The following is a 19,980-nucleotide window of genomic DNA, read 5'->3' on the forward strand; positions in this document are numbered from 1 at the left end:
GCTGTTCTCCAAAGCAATGAAAACAAATTCCTCAAACTAATAATGGTGAACTAAAGGCACTAAAAATATATTCTTCTTTGAGGGAAAAATACTTTAAACAACTTCTATCTTAATAGAGGTATTTATAATGGAACCTGTCTCACTCCCTGCAATGTTTCCACATCATCTACAGTTTAACACTACCCACCTCTATAATATAAAAAAGCTTATAAAAACTGAAACTTTTGAAACCTGAATGACAACTGTAATCTAAGATAATAGAATATAAAGCAAATTTCTTAGGTGTTTTTACTCAGAAATAAGATATTATTCTGAGTTTCATTTTAAAAAGCTGTTATTGAATACTGACTACATTACAGCACATATAGAAATATCTCTGCATTATTAATATGTTGCTTTGGGGAAAATGGTTTATTTAATAAATGGCTTTGGCAATCTTGGTAATCTAGTAGAGACAAAAATTAAACCAATGTTTGTTATAATATAAAAAGGTAACATTAAAACTCTAAAGGTAGTTGAATTCTACTTCCAGACTAGTCATGTAAGGAACTCCATGGGCTTATTACTCAGCAAAACAACCACAGTAGTGAAAATTACTTTAAAAAATAATCATTTAAAATCCCTGAACTTAGTTCTATTGTCATGTAGCAAATGAAGAAACAGTTATTCACAGAAACTTCTACATTGTGGTAACCACAGCAAGGGTCTGTGCCACTAAGCCTTGATGTACTCCTTCCACCCAACAGCTTCCTGTGAGTAAGTTCCTCTCCAGAGCTGTTCTGGCCAAGCACAGGGGCTTCCCCTCCTCTCAGCTCCAGTCATGGGATGCAGTAACTACTGAGACCATCAGGCCAACAGCATTTTTCATCTCCTCCAGCTCAGGATTGCAGAAGCTAAATTCCTAGCAGGTGCAGCCAAGATGTGCAACAATGACCAATCTAAGGTGGTGACTACCACAAAGGAAGAAAACCAAGATTATTAGGCCCCTCAATCCTACTCACTCATGGGGTGGAAGCTCCATTTCAGGAGAGGCAAGCTGAATAGAACAGAGCTACCACCCCCCAAAAAAGCCCTGCTATTGAAGTAGGAGTATCACTACCCCCACAGCTCTGCAGCAGTGGTCCTGAAGAAGAAGTTCATAAGAACAGAGTTTCTAAGCTCTCCCAGAAGAACTGATTGCATTTAAAATACAGTATAGGGAAGTTGGAGCTTATGGGTACTCTGTCTTCCAATGGAGGCTCTGATGCTGAGTAGTTAACAGGAGACTGGTGGCTCCATGAGAGCAATGAGCTGAACTGAAGGTTAGCTAACTTACTAGAGAAAACCAGGAAAGATTTAACAAAGAAGAACCCTCTTGGATCTGAACCACCTCCAAAACTAGCCTCAAAACCATCCTGCAAAGGAGTCCTAGTTTAATTGAACTAGACTGTGAACGAGGGCACCATTGAAATAATAAAGCAATCAGGCAGCAAATAATGGAATCTATGGTCTACCCAAGAAGACTGTAAAATCTTGAGCATAGTCCTATCAACTCAATAATTTTATCCTCACTGCTTGCCAGAGAAATACAGTGCTTAATAGTAGGGCTATAATGTTTATGAATGGCAAATATAACTATATTGTGGCTATTGGAAACCTAATATAAATTAATTGTCCCACTTCCCAAAGCAAATATAAACAAATTCCTAAAATTATAGTAAATAGTGATAAAATAAAGAGGCAATTAAAAGAAATACTCTCCTTCCTTGAGGACAAACATTTTAGGTAATTACTACTTTGAGTAGGTATTTGTAATGGTTTACCAGGGAGATCAGGTAAAATGACAAAAAGCAATCCAGAGAGACTGCCATGGCCATATCTATACATTGTGAGCAAAAACATCAGAGGCTTCACACTGCAGGGAAGTCAGCTACACTAAAATAGTCCAACCAAGTCCCTAGACAAATTAATAAGAAAACTGTAATGAACACAAGCCCTGAAGAAGGAGGTATTATTAATGACAGAGATGCTACAAGAAATAACCTAAAATATCCACTTGCAAAAAAACGGGTAGAGACAAAAAGAGAAAGAAGTTGAGGATGAGGGTGAGGAAAGGATGCAGACAGGGCAAGAGAAAAGAACCAGGAAAGAATCACCCATACTCTAAGAAACAAACATGCAAGGAAACTGCCTATGAGAGGCCCTGATGGTGGACTTGACAGAAAAGGGCTCTGAGGCAGCCAATTTGGTTTCACATCTTCAAATAACTAAAGGAAAAGATGCTTAAGTAAATTAAGGAAGATATGCAGACAATTTCTCATATCAATAATGAGAGAATGACATAAAAAATGCTGGCTGAAAAGTAAAATAATAAAAGTGAAAATTCCAGGCTGTGTATATAATTCAGTGGTAGAGTACTTGCTTAGCATGTGTTAAGACCCTGGGTTCAAGCCCCAGCATGGGAGGAGAGGAAGAGAGGGAGCTAGAGAAAGACATAAAGATAGATAGATAGATAGATATAGATAGATAGATAGATAGATAGATAGATAGATAGATAGATAGATGACATATACATACATACATATGTATTTGCAATGGTTTAAATGTCCCCTTTAAAATTGATGCTAAAATTTGTTATGGTGATATAAGGGGTGATTGGGTCATGAGGGCTCATCCTCATGAATGAATCGATACTATCACTGGAGTAATTTAGATATCTTGGCATTCTTGTACATATATTCTGACTCCAACCCTCTTGCTCTCTGGCATACAGAATCTGGTGAGAGCTGTTTTCTGCTTCCATCATGGTTTGGTTTGTATTATTTCCTCACATGGTAGACAGCATGAATGCTGCATCCTCACATGATAGACAAGATGGAAGGTACAAGATGTACTTCCTCAAAAGCTCTCCACTTAGTAAAATCACTTTAGAGTTGAAGTTCAGTGTATGAATTTTGGATGGACACATACATTCAAACCATAGTTCATGCTCTTCTCCCAATTTTACCTATCTCAGTAAACAGTATCACTATCCATCTATTGGGCAAACAAGACACTAAAACTGAGACTCAGGAGAAAAAAGGTGGTTGTAATTCATAGGAAGAGAAGATAGTGCACTACAGACAGAACACTGAGCATTGATCAGTGCATTTATGTGGAGAAACTACCAGAGAAAGGCCATGCAAGAACTATCTGAAATTAATAGAAAGAACTATACCTATCTTCATACAAGGCCCAAAACAGTACCTGTTCTCACTAGCCAGACTGGAAAACTACATGCTTGAATGGCAGAGAATAATTTACCATAGACCAAGTACTGGTTTATTTCTGCCAAAGATATCTTAAGATTCCAAAATGCCAAACTGCTTCCAAACAACTACATCAAGCTCACTCATGTGCCAGGTGAAAAACTTTCTCTTGCTGCTTCAAATTTACATTCTCAGGGAGCTTCATGCACCACTTCCAACACTGTTTCTCCCGCTGGACTGTGAGCTCAATGAGGACAGTACGCATGGCATTCTCATGGGAGATAATATTCCCATGTACAGCACAGAGTGTACCCCAATCATAAAACTTCAAAGGGTATTTGTAAGATAAATTAATTCTTTTGAATCATCTTCAGATTATTCATAAATACTGTTGAGATAATTTTCATCTTATTTCAATAACACATAGAGGCTCTTGGTTCTCTGAATTATCATATTGGGTTCCCTTTTGAAATGCCAAGTATTTTCTGGGTCATCACTGAATTCTGTTTTTTCAGTTTAAGAATGTAAGGCCAGTAGGTGTAGGATCAGCCACAGATACTGACTTTTTTTTTTTTTTTTTTTGCTTGAGAAGTCTTCTAAACCTTTTACAAATTGTTCCAGCTCAGATAAAGAATCTGGGCAATGTATGTATTTGCTGGTCTTATGTATGCCAAACCTGTGGTACTTGTGTTTGGGCACCTGAGAAGTAAGAATTTATTCAGTACTGCAGTTTTGAACTCGGGGCCTACACCTTGAGCTATTCCACTAGCCCTTTTTTGTGTTGGGTATTTTCAAAATCGAGTGTCACAAACTATTTGCCTAGACTGGCTTCGAACCACAATCCTCCTGATCTCTGCCCCCAAGTAGCTAGGATTATAGGCGTGAGCCACTGGTACCAGGCTAAGGATTGATTGTTTAACAAAGAACATCTTAACCATATATTTAATGACACATGAATAGGTTGGGTCTCTCTTTAGCTAGCAAAATAGGTAGCATTTGGACACAAAACACAAGGCAACCCCAAAGTAAGCAGAGTCTGGAAACACTTTCTGCAGTGGGATCCTACTGTTGTAGACACTAAATCCTAGTGAACAGTCCCAGAAGCAGTATTATTGAGATCTGTATTTCCTGACTGCTCTGCCCTTGGCTCTGGCCCCCATCACTCACAGCTAGTTTGTACTGGGAAAATCTATAGACTTTTCCCGTAAGATGCCACAAAGAGTCTTCCTCCTGAAAGTCATTCCCATTCATCATTTCTCCAGTTTATCTAATCTCACCTTCATTATCTACTACAAAAATTCCTCACAGTTTTGAGCATCTGAATGGCATTCTTCTGCTAGATTCCAAAACTGATTGAGGAACATGCTAATGGGAAAAAAGTATCACTTTAATGGAAAATTAAAAGCATGAAGGAATTAAATACACACATTGATACTGCCACCTTAACATAGAGATGCACACATCACTACACTGTTGACTTCCTGCTTATAAATTATATTTTATTCCTTTACATGATTTTTTCACAAATTTTACAAATGGAATCAAAGCATTTTCTCAGATTTCTATATTTTTTGACTAGGGTTTAATAACTAGTAGGAATTCTAAAGGTGGTTTTCTTCCTTATACCCTAGACCCTAATTTAGGAGTCACTGTCTGACACCCATTCATGATGGTCTTTGGTGACCTTAGCATGAAAACATTACTTGAAGTTAAAATGACAGCTACTAATATACCACATGAGTAACTCCAACAAAGTCTATCACTATTCCTTTTTCACATGTATGATAAAGCAAATTTAAGTCTGTTCTTTATACACTACCCTTATTCTCCTTTCCTATATAAACTGGAAGTTAGGTATTACATATACATATATTTTATTAAATATATTAGATAGCAAAAGGTAATTACGTAACTATTACATGGAAATATTAAATATTTAGTAACACAATGTTCTAGTTATAGTAGCCAAGTGTCCTAGTCTGTACATGGCCAAGGATACCCTTACAGACCATGAAGTTGTCATGTAGCATTCCATGTAAAAGAGGCTGAAAGTAGATTACTGCATGTACTAGTATGTAGTACAAGTTGAATGAATTTGTGTTCCTTTAATAACCACTGTATGCATGGGACTAAAATAAACTCCATTTGTTAGAATGTCAATTATCTGTAATTCAGTCTAATCTATATACTATTTGACATGGGTTGAAGCCAGACACTGATAAACAGGATTTGATGTTAGCTAGGAAATGAATAATATACAGATGAAATGTTTCCTCTGTAAATTATTTCCATATCTTTAAATGAATTATATATCCCTCCAAACCCTCCATACAGTCCAAATGGTGAGAATGGAAATATCCAGGCATGGTCTGCAAAGATATCTTTGGTTACATGTGATTTACTATCACCAGTAAGTAACTGAGGCAAGAAGGAGTAATGGATTTCCTAAGTACTTTAAGATATGCTTTCAGAAGCAGAGAAAAAGCCAAAGTGTCAGTTCCATTAAAATAATTACATTTCAAGTACATACTTACTTTTACCCAAAGGCTTAAGATACTAGTATTTTTCATGTATTTAATACATTTGAATTTTATAATCTTTTAGGTAAATTGACATTTCATTATATACCCTATTTGTAGAATAAAATAACAGTATAATTTTTAAATCAATACATACAGTACGTAAGGCAATCTCTAAAAGGAGTCTGAGTTATTGAAAATGTATGAGCTATTTCCATGGAGGAAAAAGACAGAAAGCCCTTTCCCATTTGCATTTATAAAGGCTTCTTTAAATACATACACTGATGCCAACAGAGCCATCAGAAATCAATAAATTACATTCTTGGTTGCTGTAAATGTCTGACATACACATTCATTTTCCTAGTCCAAAATTCTCTGTAAAAGGGACTGTGTAAATGTTCCATTTTAGTTTAATGACATTCTCTACAGTTAAAATTATGTGCATTATTGCCAGTGAGTACAGAACGTGAGCAGCACAAAGCCAGATAGGATTTTAAAGAGTCTACACAGTATATCTCCTTCAGTGGCTAGTCATTTAACAGGTCATACACACATAGACATGGTGGCAGAACAAAACTGGGAGATAAACAAGAATAGATTAAAATGCTGTAATTATCATTTGGACAAAAATAGTAGGCATAATTTATTTAGAAGTAGTTGGGGGATGGTCTCTTAAGTATTTTCAGACAGCCTTTTTAGCCCTGATGCCATCAAACGGAGGCAATATAGAACATCACTTAAAAATGACACCAATGACAGGGATGACAACAACCTATTCATCAGCAAGGTTCAATTTGAAAGTGCAATAAAAACCTAAATATGAATCCACTTTCGTTGACATTTATTCCACCAGCTGCCATATATTTTTAAAAGGTCACAAAATTGTTCTATGTAGACACAGTTTATAATGTACAAATTCTTAAAGGAGGATCTGTTATGTATAATCAAGGAGATTCTAAAAATTCTCTGAGTACATCTTGCAAAAGAGCTGAGCACAAAGGCACTTCTGGCTACACACACAAGCACTGAATTTATTAACCCAATATTCTCATGTGAACACCAAATGAAGGACTAGGGGAACTCCACCTCTTCATTAGCTCTGACCAATGCTATTCTGACCTCTTGGTTTCTTTGTATTTCATCTCTAAACTAAACTTCTATAGCCAAGAATTTTGGCCATGTATTTGTGTAAACTTGATCATGTCTGAAATGTTTTATCCTGGGACTCTAACAGTTCATTCAACAGTATACTTTTCTTCCTTCATTCAAACCCACATTTTCTCCTCCCTGACCTTTGTTCAGTCCAGCCCCTCCAAACCTTACTTTCCTTTCTATTTAACCTGAATCCCACAATCAACCACTCCAATAAGCATTTCACAAGTTCCATAAAACCCCTCAACTCTTTCAGTTTGAGCCATCGCAAATCTCTGACTCTTGCAAAATCCAACTTCTGGCATATCTGTTACCAAGTTAAATGCACAAATATTTAGCACTCTTGAAGTGAAGAGCACAAAAGAAAACCAGCTAAGTACATCACCATTCCACTTCAACTGGACCTCAGTGCTGATCTGCCACTTCTTCTTTCACCAGGACAATTCCTTAGATAATTCATCACCTCTGATTCCTGACCAGAGAGACACACCACCCAGCTGTACACTTACACATTGCATTTTATTTACTTATGTATTTATTTATTTGTTTATTTATGGGATGGGGGTTTGAACCCAGGGCTTCAAACTTGCAAAACTGGCACCCTTCTGCTTGAGCCACACCTTTAGTCCATTTTGGAGATGGTAGTTTCACAAAGTATTTGCCCAGGTTGGCCTCAAACAAAAGTCCTCCAGATTTCAGCCTCACAATTAGCTAGTATGATACTTGTGAGCCACCAGTGCCTGGCTTCACTGTACTTTTTACATTTAATTACTTCCTTATTTCTGTTCAGCTTCCCTCTAATGTCAGGAATCAGCACCCCACACACCTTTTTTTCCTTAAACAACCTTCTTATCTAATATAACCCATTCCTTTTCAGTTCCGAAACCACAGATCAAATCTTCTATCTTCAATTTTTCCCATCAACTTCACTTTTTAGGTCAAAATATGTTTAAGTTTACTCTACCTGTGAACTCTTACAGTATTTTTCTTTTGTCAAATATGTAAAAATTGATGCCTAGCATGTATTTAAGATTTCTTTCTCCAAGAACAATTATCAAGTCCTCCTGATTTTATTTCCAAAATGTCTACTATGCACTGAATTGTGTCCCTAAAATTCACATGTTGAAGCCTTAACTACAACAAGACTATATTTGGCTAAAGGGCTTAGAAAGAGGTAATTAAGGGTAAGTGAGGTCAAAAGGGTGAGGTCCTAGTCCAACAGGACTGTATCATTATAAGAAGTAAAGGGAACACGAGGGATGCACTCTTCACAGAGGAAAGGTCATGAGGGAATCACAGTGACAGGGTGGCTATCTGTAAGCCAAGGAGAGAGAGAGGCCTTAGAAAGATCCAACCATCACCTTGAATTTAGACTTCCAGCCTCCATAACTGTGAGGAAATAAATTTCTGTTATTTGAGCCACTTAGACTCTGGCATCTTGTTATGGCTAGATAACAAAATCTGGATGAGTCTGTCCATCCTTGGTCTTCAGTTTCCACATGTAGAAAGCAGAGCTAATATTACTGCTTAAAGCATTAATGCAAGGATTAGTGATAACAGATGAAGAAAGCCTAGCATACAACTAATCAACATTATTACTGATACATACCATTTCCTCTGTGTGGAATGCCCTTCACACTTCTTGGCTGGGTATAACTCCTGCATCTTTCCAGACCCAGCCAAAATGACACCTCTTCTCTCAAACTTTCTCTAACTTTCACAGGCAGAATGTAATTACCTCCTTTATGTCCCCATAGCATGAGGCATATACTTCTATTACAGCACAGTTCTGCAATGACAGGCTTTTCCATCTCTGTCAGAACAGGAACAATGACATTATTGTCTGTACCATCAGGGTGACCAGAACTTGGCATGCAATAAATGTGAAATAAACACTAGTTGAATAACTGAGTGAATTATACAACTTACTCTACTCCAAACCACTAGGATTTCCTTACATTCATATTATTTGATTCCTTAATAAGTGTCAAGGGCTGGGGACATGGCTAGGTAGCTTGCCTAGCATGTGTGAGGCCTTGGGTTCAATCCCTAGCAACACACACACACACACACACACACACACACACACATGCTTAAACAAAAAGGTCTGCCTGTCTGGAGTCCCAGCAGACAGAGATGGCTCATTCAAATTAGGATTATTTGAGGAGAGTAAAATGAAGACTTACAAAGTCAAGGTGTAGCAGAACTATAGAAAATCGCATAGTAAACCAGAAAGAATAACTGAAGGTTGTATTAGGCCTGAAGTGTGAGGTAATGAACAGCTTCTAGAACTCAGCGGAAAGGGTTGCATAGAGAGTATCTCGGGGTAGGGGTTAATCAATGGGTGCAGCTTATGCCTACCACACAGGGTTGCTGAGAGGCTCAAATGCACCCTTTTTCATCTACTCCCCTACTGGGCCTCCCACACAGTTAAATGCAATCAGAAACCAGAGGGCCTTCTCTGTTCTCTTCTGAATAATTCAGGCCTGATACTTAAAACAATGTAGGCCTCTGTGTGTATGTGAAGAGAGGAGAGGGGTCCATGATGGCCTGGTGTGAAATCACAGACTCTAATGATTTGAACTAGGTGCCCATGTGGAAACCAGGAGAGGAGTCTCATATTTCAAGCATGGTGAAGAGGTACCTGCATGAAGGAATGGCCTAATGTGCAGTATCAGACATCAAGCAGGAAAAGGAAGACACCCAAGTGAGCTGGGTTGGCAAGCAGGTAGCCTGTCATGAAAGTCAGAGCCTGGCCAGGTGCAGTGGGTTATGTCTATAGTATGTTACCATCTCAGCAGATAGAGAATGGGAGGATTGTGGTCAGAGGCCAGCCCAGGCAAAATGTTAGCAAGACCTCATCTCAACAAATAATCTAGGGGTGGTGGTATGGGAGGCATAATAGGAGGATCCTAGTCTAAGGCCAGTCCTGAGCAAAAAGCAAAAGATCCTATCTGAAAAGCAGCTAAACTAAAAAGGCTTGGGGGTATGGCTCAAGTGGTAGAGTACTGGTCTATAAATGCAAGGCCCTGAGTTTAAACCCCTGTACCACCAAAAAAAAAAAAAAAAAAAAAAAAGGTCAGACCCTCAGTGAGATGAAATCATTCACGTGGGAGATATATGTGGCCAAGATGGAACACCGGCTGCCTATAAGGAGATAATCAATATTTAGATACATTAAAAGGTACAGAATCCAGCTTCTCACTGTCAGAAGTGAGAGACAGCTATGGAAAGAAAGATAACTAGAATGAACCACTAGGTATTCTAGAATTGAAGCCATCTGTATGAAGTCCAGTTTGCAAGATAGAAAGGTACATACATAAATAAATGTAGATATCAATTGTGGTTCACACTTTTCTACATGATGTTCCTTGTCTCAATATAGAGTAAAAGAGGTGTTTCCCATACAAACACATACACACATGACTGTGTACACATATATGTATTCACACATATACATACACTTATATTTCAAAATCTGCTAGGTGCAGCAGCACCTCAACAGAAAAGAGCACACCTTTCATGACATCTGGATTTCTGAATTCCATTCTGCATTAAAGGGAACCGTGCCATCTTGGAGAAAGGTTTCATTCTTGGACCAGCACCCAGAATTGTAAGATGAAATCAGACTACCTTGATGTACTTCAAAGTAAAGAAGTACTCAAACAATGAGGGAACCCTGGTTACAAAAGAGATGCAAATCAAAACAACACTTGGATATCACCTCACTCCAGTTAGAAAGGCCATATTCAAGGGCAGTAACAACAACAAATGCTGGCAAGGATATGGTGACACAGGAACCTTATAAATTGTTGGTGGGAAAGCAAATTAGTACAACCACTATGGAAAGCAGTATAAAGATTCTTCAAAGAGCTAAAGAGAGAACTGCCAGATGATCCAGTGATACCACTCCTGGGCATCTACCTAAAGGGACGTTACACACCTACAAACCAATGTTCACTGCAGCACTGTTCACAATAGCAAGCTTTGGAAACAACTCAGATGCCCTACAACTGATGAATGGATCAAGAAAATGTGGCATATATACACAACAGAGTATTAACCAGCCGTAAGGAATAAAGACATGTAGTTTGAAGGTAAATGGATGCAACTGTAGGACATCAAGTTAAGTGAAGTAAGCCAGGCTTAGAAACACATATGTTTTCTCTCATATGTGGAAGATAGATCCAAAGATAAACATATACACAAAAACAAGCATGATCATATACAAACTCAGAGATAGAACATGTTTGTAATAGTGGAACTTCTCTATGGAACTTGGGGAAAGAGGGAAAATAAAAGACTCTGACAGAGCATCAGTAATATCACAGAACATAAGATGTGAAGGTAGACGATGTAAGGATGTGTACTGAAAGCTATTGAAAAATTGGGGTAGGGGAGAGTAATGGAAGGGGCTGAATGCACCAAAGTAAATTATACCCACAGAAGGCAAGCACTGAGACAACCCTTTGAACATCAAATTGAATGTTAGTAATGAAAGACAAGACTATAAAATAGGTACAGTGTGTGTGTGGTGGGGGGGTAACTGGTGGGAGGGAGGGTGAATGAAGGAGATTGAGGTGATGGTGTATTGGGGATGGACTTCATATACCTATATGAAACAAAACTGGGAAACCACTTGCAATTGCTTTAAGTGGGGTAGGGAAGGGGTTTGAGGGGGAGAAACAATGGGGGTGATGTAACTAATGTACAGTGTGGGTCTCATCAGTCATCCCTATGAATCCCTGCTTGTGTAGTGAATACCTCCTAATAAAAACGTATATAAAAATCCTGTATGCCACTGTATAGTGTGCAAGGAGAAGAACACAACATCATTTATTGTACTCTTCCCAAAGGTAAATAATCTGAATCTGGTCATAAGAAATCATCCTGTAAGCCCAAATGGCTTATAATCTTCAAAAGTATCAATGAAAGTCAAGAGAAGACTAAAATCTGTTCTAGATAGAAGAGACTAAGCGGTAACACAAAACAATGCAATGAAAGATTCTGTACCAGATCTTGTTGCTGAAAGTGATACTACTGGGACAAGTGGCAAAATTTGAATGGAGTCTAAGGATCACATCACTGCTCATGTCCTGATTTTGAATGGCTACACTGTGTAAATGTAAAAGAATGTCCTTATTTGTAGCAATACACACATTAAATCACAATGTTTTGGGTAGGAAGAAGACTGAGTCATCAGACTGGAAACATTCTCAAATGTATCTTACTGTTTTCTAAAAGTTATAACTACTTCAAAATTAACAGGAGGAGCAGGAGGAGTCCTCTCTATGACCCTTGATATGACTGTGACATCTGCCAGTCTCATCAAATCCTACAGCTGACACAATAATCCATGTACACTTCCTGCTAGCTCCATCTCTTTCAGTTTCAAAATGTGAATATATCAATTTCTGATATCTTACACAGTAGAAGCACCTTACCCTAAAAATCCATTCCCACTCTAGTTTACAAAAACCTAAACTCCATTTCCACACCACTTTTATGGGTACAGTTAATTACCTATCAAGCATCCATCCCTAGACCCTCTTCATATATCCTCTAATAAAATTTCCTAAAAACCACATTTTTGAAGTATCTCTGAGCTCCAATGTAAGTAAATGAACCATTTTACACCAGGAGTAGTGATTCAAGGATCAAAAGTAGCCCAGTTGGCTTAAGCTTATCTGCATATTCCATTCCCTTGGCTGAAGTCATTGTTTAAGGAATGGTCATGGGATTTCAGCAGTAGTATTAGTGTAAATCTTCAATCTTTCATTCAAAATATTGGCATGGACCTAGACCTAAAAGGAAGATGATGCTGATACCAATAATAACAGGACATGGATGTGAAAGGAGGTTGGGGGGAATCAATGAGAGTAGAGAGGAACAAGGAAAGGACACTGACAGGTGAAGGAGACTGAAGTATGTTCTCTCTCCCTCTCTAAATATATGAAGACAGAATAATGAAACCTATCAAAAACTGTTCGTATAAAGGAGGGAGGAGAGAGGAAGGAAATGGGAATATAATGGAGGAGGTGAAGTTGTTCAGGGTACATTGTATGCATGTATGGAATTTTCACAATGAAACCCCCTCATATTATTAATATATGGTAATTTGGAACTATAATTTAAAAAATACTGGCATGAGTGCATTTTCTCCTTGCATATGAACCAAGAGGCAAGTACTCAATTTTTCATCCAAATAGCCATTCTATCATATAGGGTTCCAGGTTTAGAAGTGATAAGATTTTAAAATTTAATTAAATAATAATTACTTAGATCCTTGATAGTACCTGAATCCTGTGATGAACAACCAAAAGCAGTCCTTAACCTCTGTCATCTATTTTCTTGTACCAATAACTCCTTTTTATGTATAACCTAAGTTGGATTTTCTGTTATTTGCAATATGCATGAAAAGTAAAAGTAAATATGAAACCAGATGTAACAGTATTATAAAACAACTAGAAGTGATGTGTGTGTGTGTGTGTGTGTGTAAACAAACAGGCCTCTAAAAAAGAGAATGAAAAACACAAATACAGCAAAACAAAATGTCCATGGGTTGGCTTAATGGCATTTGGCCCTGGAAAGATAAATGGGAAACCACGCACCCCCCCTATTTTAATGTTCATCCCTACTTGGATATTTATAAGCTAGACCGAAATAGCAACAATTTTTGGTAGCATGTTACTTCAAGTCACATAAATCCCTTTCTGCTAGGAGGGAGGGTTGAGCCTACCTAGAGGTTTGGAGGGAGCGGGGAAAGAGAGGAGAAGGGAAGCTGGTGGGAAGGGAGAGAGAATAAACTCCAAAGTTCTTTTTCCAAATGCTGACAGGCCACAGGCACAGCCTCTTTAGCCTTCCAAATCACCCTAGATAAAATCTTCAGTTGTCTTCTACACCTTTAACAACCTCACCCCTAAGCAATCTATCAGTTATTCCTACTAAGTCTGTGTTGAAAATATGCCTGATATTCACTTCTTTTTTTTTTTTCATTTCCAAGAACAATGCCCAAGGTCAGACCTTTATCTTTTATCTCAACTACTGCAATTGTCCTTAAACTAGTCTCCCTGTACCTTATCTTTCTGCCTGTCCAATGTATCATTTACAGGGCTACTGGCTCCATAGAGAAAACAGGACTGTATTTGATTTATCTTTGGATCCTCTTCTTCTTTCCTATGTCTCCTCTCCTAAATGTCTGTTGAAATTATTTTATGCATGCCACTTCTCAAAATCTGACAAATTTTTGATGGGGATATTTGGTTTCAGAAAATAGTCATCCAGATTGTACACCATGATCCCCTTCAGCTGAGTTTGCCAGTATTTCCTCCTGGAGATGGTTCCCATTACATGAAACGACATCTACTGGAGCATATAAGCAATTAGTCTTTGCAAATGCCTTGCCCTCCCTCTGTAAAATTCTGTTTCCTTTGGATCTACTTAAGAAATATTTGCTAGTCCTTCCACATTCAATTTTAACATTCCCTCCTTCATAAACTCTTCTCTAATACTACATTCAGGTTACATTCCTTCATTTTCTGTCCTTTGAGTTGACTTTATTTATATTTATATTTCTGTTTTGACATTTATGTGACTCTGCCTCATCTTATACTAAAATTGGGGTAGACCTATCTACTTATTAAACTTCTTTCCTAGTAGTAAGCAAATTGCCTTGTATTTCAGGATGTGGTTACCTTTCTCCTCTGTCTGTTATTCCTTCCCAAGATTCATTCTTGTATTCTCTGTACTTAGCAAAGCAAATAGCACTCAATACATGCTTCTGTAAATATTTCTTGAATAAATAAATAATTTCCCAAGGGACTAAGTGTTATTTGAGGATGGGTATTATACCTTATTGATTTATATTTCTCACAGCAGCTAGAAAAAACTAAGTAACAGAAACCGCTTGAATAAAATATTAGGTTTTGATTTTGTCTCTAGAGTTACTGAATGTTTGCCTAACCCTAGGAAAATTTGTCATTTCTTCACTCCAAAAATATCTGATCATTTTATATATGCCAAAATGTATTACATGAGTTGGAGACAGAATTGTAAACAAGATAAATTACACATATGTTAAAGTGGGGGGAAAGCTGCATATACTAATAAATCAATCCCCTCTCCAAGTTTTTACTAACACCTGAACAGTTAACTATTCTCAAGCAAGCTTATAAACAGAGAGGCATTATGGCTTCTCTCTATCCCTTGCTTCAGGGGTTATGTGACAAAATGTAAAACTACTACCACTAATTTTCATATTGTGAAAATTTCTAACAAAAGGAAAATATAGAAAAATGGAATTTATACCAAAAAATCCATAACTATTTAAAGAACTATTTAATTAAAAAAAAAGAACCAGTCTATGGATACATTATGATAACCATGTGTGATGTTTTTCTGACTCCAAATTTCAAATTATATAAAGGAAAAAGGCAGAAATTCTAATGATGCTTATATTGTAGCTTTAATTCTTTCTTCTTCTTCTTCTTTCTTCTCCTCCTCCTCCGCCTCCTCCTCCTCCCCCACCCCTCTCCCACTTCTTCTTCTTTTTTTTGTGTGTCAGAATTTTAACCCAAGGCTTTACATACAGGATAGAAAACACTCCATTACTGAGCTATACCCTCAAATTTTATTTAAAAAAAAAAGGAACTGGGGAAAGATGATGATGACAATGATGTTTGCATTTTCCTCCTTCTCTTTAATTCTAATACTATCCCCTCAGTCCTTTTTATGCCTCCTTTGGGAACAACTAAAATTGCTCACTAAGTATTCTTTCCACTTTCATGTTTCCCTTCTCCAACATTGCCTTTCAGTACTGACAAAATACTTTCCTTACAAAGCATCATCTTTTACATTACAGCACTGCTCACAATCTTTGCATGGCAGATAGTGCCTTTGTATGGCAGCCACAGGGGAATATTATTCAAACTCTTTAGCTTCATACACAAGGAACCTTCCAAAATCTATTTCCAATATCTTTCCACAGTTAATTGCACTTTCTTCCTATAATCCAGACTTCCACCAAATTAGCTTTTGATTTTATACCTTTGGACCTCTCTCTTGGTACTTTTCCATTTTATTCAATTTCTACCTGTATCTCAAGGCTTGATTCAAGGACCCTGAATTTATCTGTAATATTTCTTCTTGCCTATAAAAGTACAATTTTCTTTGTACTTTTTTGTCCTCTAAGCTTACCTTCATATTTTGGTTATTTACCAAAAAAGTGTATGTATCCAACTACAGTATACAATCATTCATTCCATAAGCATTTATTAAGCATTTATTGTCTTTCCATTATACTGAAGCATCTAAAACCTAGCATATTCATAGTAAATGTTAAGTAATTTTTTCTTGAATGAAGGCAAATTATCAGTCAAATGAAAATGCATCTGAAATCAAAACAATCTTTTTCAAAATATGACCAAATATCAGTACTCAAAAAGACAACAGGAATTGTAGCAAAGTACTGCTTATGAAACTTAAGTATTTATGACAGAAAATGGGTAAGGTAGTTGAAAACAGATCAAATAAAAAGCTAAGAAAACTTAAACTAATATAGAAATATTGATTCAGTCTTGCCTACTTCAATTCCTTGATGTACCTGTCATTTCAAGATATAAATTCATAAATGTACATGTATTCATTAAGTCCATCAATTGGGAATAATATCACTGTCAGAATTTACAGAAATAAGAATCATAGAAAAATGTTCCTAAGATATCACCTAATAATTTTTGTGAAATTTAATAAAATTTTTTGTAGTGAAATTTTTTTCCTTTTCATTCCTAAGGAAACAGCTTGAGAAGATGATTGATGTCTGCTATTATGGGTCTATATTTGTATTTCCTTATTTTAGAAGCTTTTCAAAAGTATATTTAAAACATTTCCAGTTATTCAAAAAAGAAAGGTAAAAGGTGATTATTTATAGACAATCATATTCATGATGATAGACTCTCAGAAAGCAAATGCAAACATAAATTTTAAGTGCCTTTTCGAAAGAGGTGGAAATAAAAACATTTACATAATTTCTTAGAAACCTTGGCTTTTTATTACTGAATTTCAATATTCCCTCAGGGCAAAGGAGCAGCTACTTCAAAGATTCATTTGATAGTAGAAAGTTTGATTTCTTTGTTTTCCCTTTCCAATATGAGAATTCTACACATTTCACTCTACCACAGTGTATTATGTTTTAAATTCTGAATTATCGCACTATGGAGAATTTAAAAATTGGTTCTGTTTTGGCAGACTAAACAAATAAATCAATGATAGCAATAAATACATAGACATAAAAACATTTTATGAATATATACATTATTACACAATAGTCCATTCTGATATTGGTCATCTTCAATAACAGTTCTGCCACTTTAAATATAACTACCAACTGATATCAAATGTCCAAAACTTTACTTACCTGCCTATCCACTTCTGGGAGCAGAAGCAGGAGGTATTGCTGAAAATGCTGAGGTAAGGAAGCAAATGTATGTTTATTTATTAATGCCCTCAAGTTAGTGTTGACAAGAATAGATCCTGGGGTTTCTATGTCAATGTCCTCAGCTTTGGTCCATTTCAAGTGTCCTGTGATGAACAAGCAAGAGGTAGAAATTTACCACAGATTGAGAAAAACACACATGCACACACATGTAAATGCACATACTGAATATACATATTCAATAATATGCTTGATTCTATTCCTTTGACTTTCAGAAAAAGTCATCCACAATGCCTCTTTAATAAGATTTGTGTCTGGTCTAAGTTATATTTCATTTAACATCTTAAATTTTTTCAACTCAAAGTAGCACCAGGTCCCAATAAAGAAGCATTTTAATTATGTACTTCTAATTGATCAAAAATTTACAAACTAAAGAAGTGTAAACAGTAACAACTATAATTTATATAAGTTCTATAAGCCTTAGGTTTGATATGCTGCTTTGGAGATATATATTTAAAATAAAAATCACATAGGCAGGTAAAATTAGGAGATAAACTATCAAATACTGACCAGAGATTCAAACAATAAAAAAATCAATAACACAATATTAACATGATTAACAAATGCAGAAAACATTATTGGGATGAAAATTATCAATTCTTACAACTATAAGAAATAATTATCTGGAAATATACAGTGACCTTGAACCTCCATCCATGTAAACAGTACAGTTTCAAAAGATATAAAATTGAGAGAACTAAAAAAAAATAAGTAAAATGCTAACATCATAATGGAAGGAGGAAGTCTTAATGTGTGTTCCCAACATTGATAAATAAGATTAAAAATTTACTGTAAGAATACAGAGGACTTTGACTACCCAGAATTCACTTTTGATCAAGTGAATTTAACATTGGGCACTGCTCTGTGCTCTTAGACAAAACAACTGCTCTTCCCAGCACTCAAGGTACAATAAGAAAAAATGTCACAATTGACTTAGTGATTCTCAACAAATACTGAAGAATTCGGATAAAACTTCATCTCTGTGTCCATAAAGAAATAAAGCTAGGCAAAACACAAAGACAGCAACTCTTCAATACCCTGCAAATTCACTATTTATTTAGACATTCATAGGCACACTGAATACTTCATGAGTCAGAGAAAAAAATTATAATGGAAATTTAAGAGTTAATGCCAAAACTTATAAGATGCTGCTCAACTGCTTTTCAAAGTAAATTATATATATGAGGAGGTAGATTTAAAAATAAGATTGAAAATTCAAGGGCAAAGTATTCAAATAATGAAGTTAATAAATCAACCAAAGAATAAAACCTCAAGAAAGAAGGAAAGATTATAAGAATAAGGGTGAACATACATGCAAAAGAAAAGAATAATGAATACCATCAATAATAAAAAGGTTGACTTTTTAAAAAATTAAACAAAAAAAATAGAAATCTCTTGTCAGAGATGGCACAAAATTTAATAGGAATTAAAAGTAAGGACATTATACTAGATATAGAGCAGTTTTAAAAGGCAGATATAATTACAAAAGATAGATTTAAAAGATAATAATGTAGTATGATGCCTTTTATCAATATCTTCGAAGACAGACAAACTATTTTAAGGCTATAAACTTCCAAATTTAACTTAAAAACAGAAAACACAGATATACTTTTAAAAACTTTTTTTGTTGTTTTTTGAGAGAGGGTCTCACTAGGTAGCCCAGGATGGCCTTGAACTTTCAATCCTCCTGCCTCTGCCTCTGAAGTATTAGGATTACAGTCACAGAAATCACTATGTGCGGCAAATTTATTTTAAAAGTCAATCAGTAGGCAATCCTCACCATATATACTCAAAACCCAAATTATAAGTAGTTCTTAAGATGAATTTAATATAGGATGGAGGATTTTTATCTTTTCTTAGAATTCTCCCCCTTCTTTATTTTATACAGGTTCCAGAAAAGAGGTCTATAACGGAAGCTCCTTAATTCATTTTATGAATTTACTATAACCTTTATTCCCAAGAACAAATAAGGAGAACTGGAGGTGAGACTTAAGTGGTAGAGAACCTGCTTTGCAATCAGTTGTGAAGCCTTAAATACAAACCCCAGTCCCACCAAAAAAAAAAAAAAGAAAGGACAGTATTAGAAAATGAAAATGATTGGCCAATCTTACTTATAAATACTCAAAAAGTAAACAAGTTACATTCATTTTTAAAAGTCTACCATTCTGGAGAAAAACTGAAACCATTTCCCCTAAAATCAGGAGTGAGACAAGGGTGCCCACTCTCCCCACTCCTACTCAACATAGTCCTAGAATTCCTAGCTAGAGCAATAAGGCAAGAAGAAATAAAAGGAATACAAATAGGTAAAGAAACTGTCAGACTATCCCTATTTGCAGACGACATGATCCTATACCTCAAAGACCCAAAAAATTCTACCCAAAAACACCTAGACACCATAAACAGCTTCAGCAATGTGGCAGAATACAATATCAACTAACAAAAATCATGAGCTTTTCTGTACAATAACTATGAACAAAATGAGAAAGAATATATGAAAACAATTCCATTCACAATAGCCTCAAAAAAATTAAATAGCTAGGAGTAAACTTAACAAAGGATGTGAATGAACTCTACAAGGAGAACTACAAAC

General features: G+C 36.1%; 1 protein-coding gene across 1 annotated transcript in view; it reads right to left on the reverse strand.

Annotated features, from left to right (window-relative positions):
- Asxl3 (ASXL transcriptional regulator 3) overlaps nt 1–19,980 on the reverse strand; it is a 90,174-nt gene that overhangs the window by 33,863 nt on the left and 36,331 nt on the right. The window contains exon 6 of the mRNA XM_074070051.1: nt 17,313–17,476. Within this exon, the coding sequence (XP_073926152.1) occupies nt 17,313–17,476 (164 nt within the window). The remainder of the gene's footprint in view (nt 1–17,312; nt 17,477–19,980) is intronic.

The sequence above is a fragment of the Castor canadensis genome, chromosome 4 (genome assembly GCF_047511655.1).
Source record: "Castor canadensis chromosome 4, mCasCan1.hap1v2, whole genome shotgun sequence".
In the NCBI taxonomy this organism is placed as follows: domain Eukaryota; kingdom Metazoa; phylum Chordata; class Mammalia; order Rodentia; family Castoridae; genus Castor; species Castor canadensis.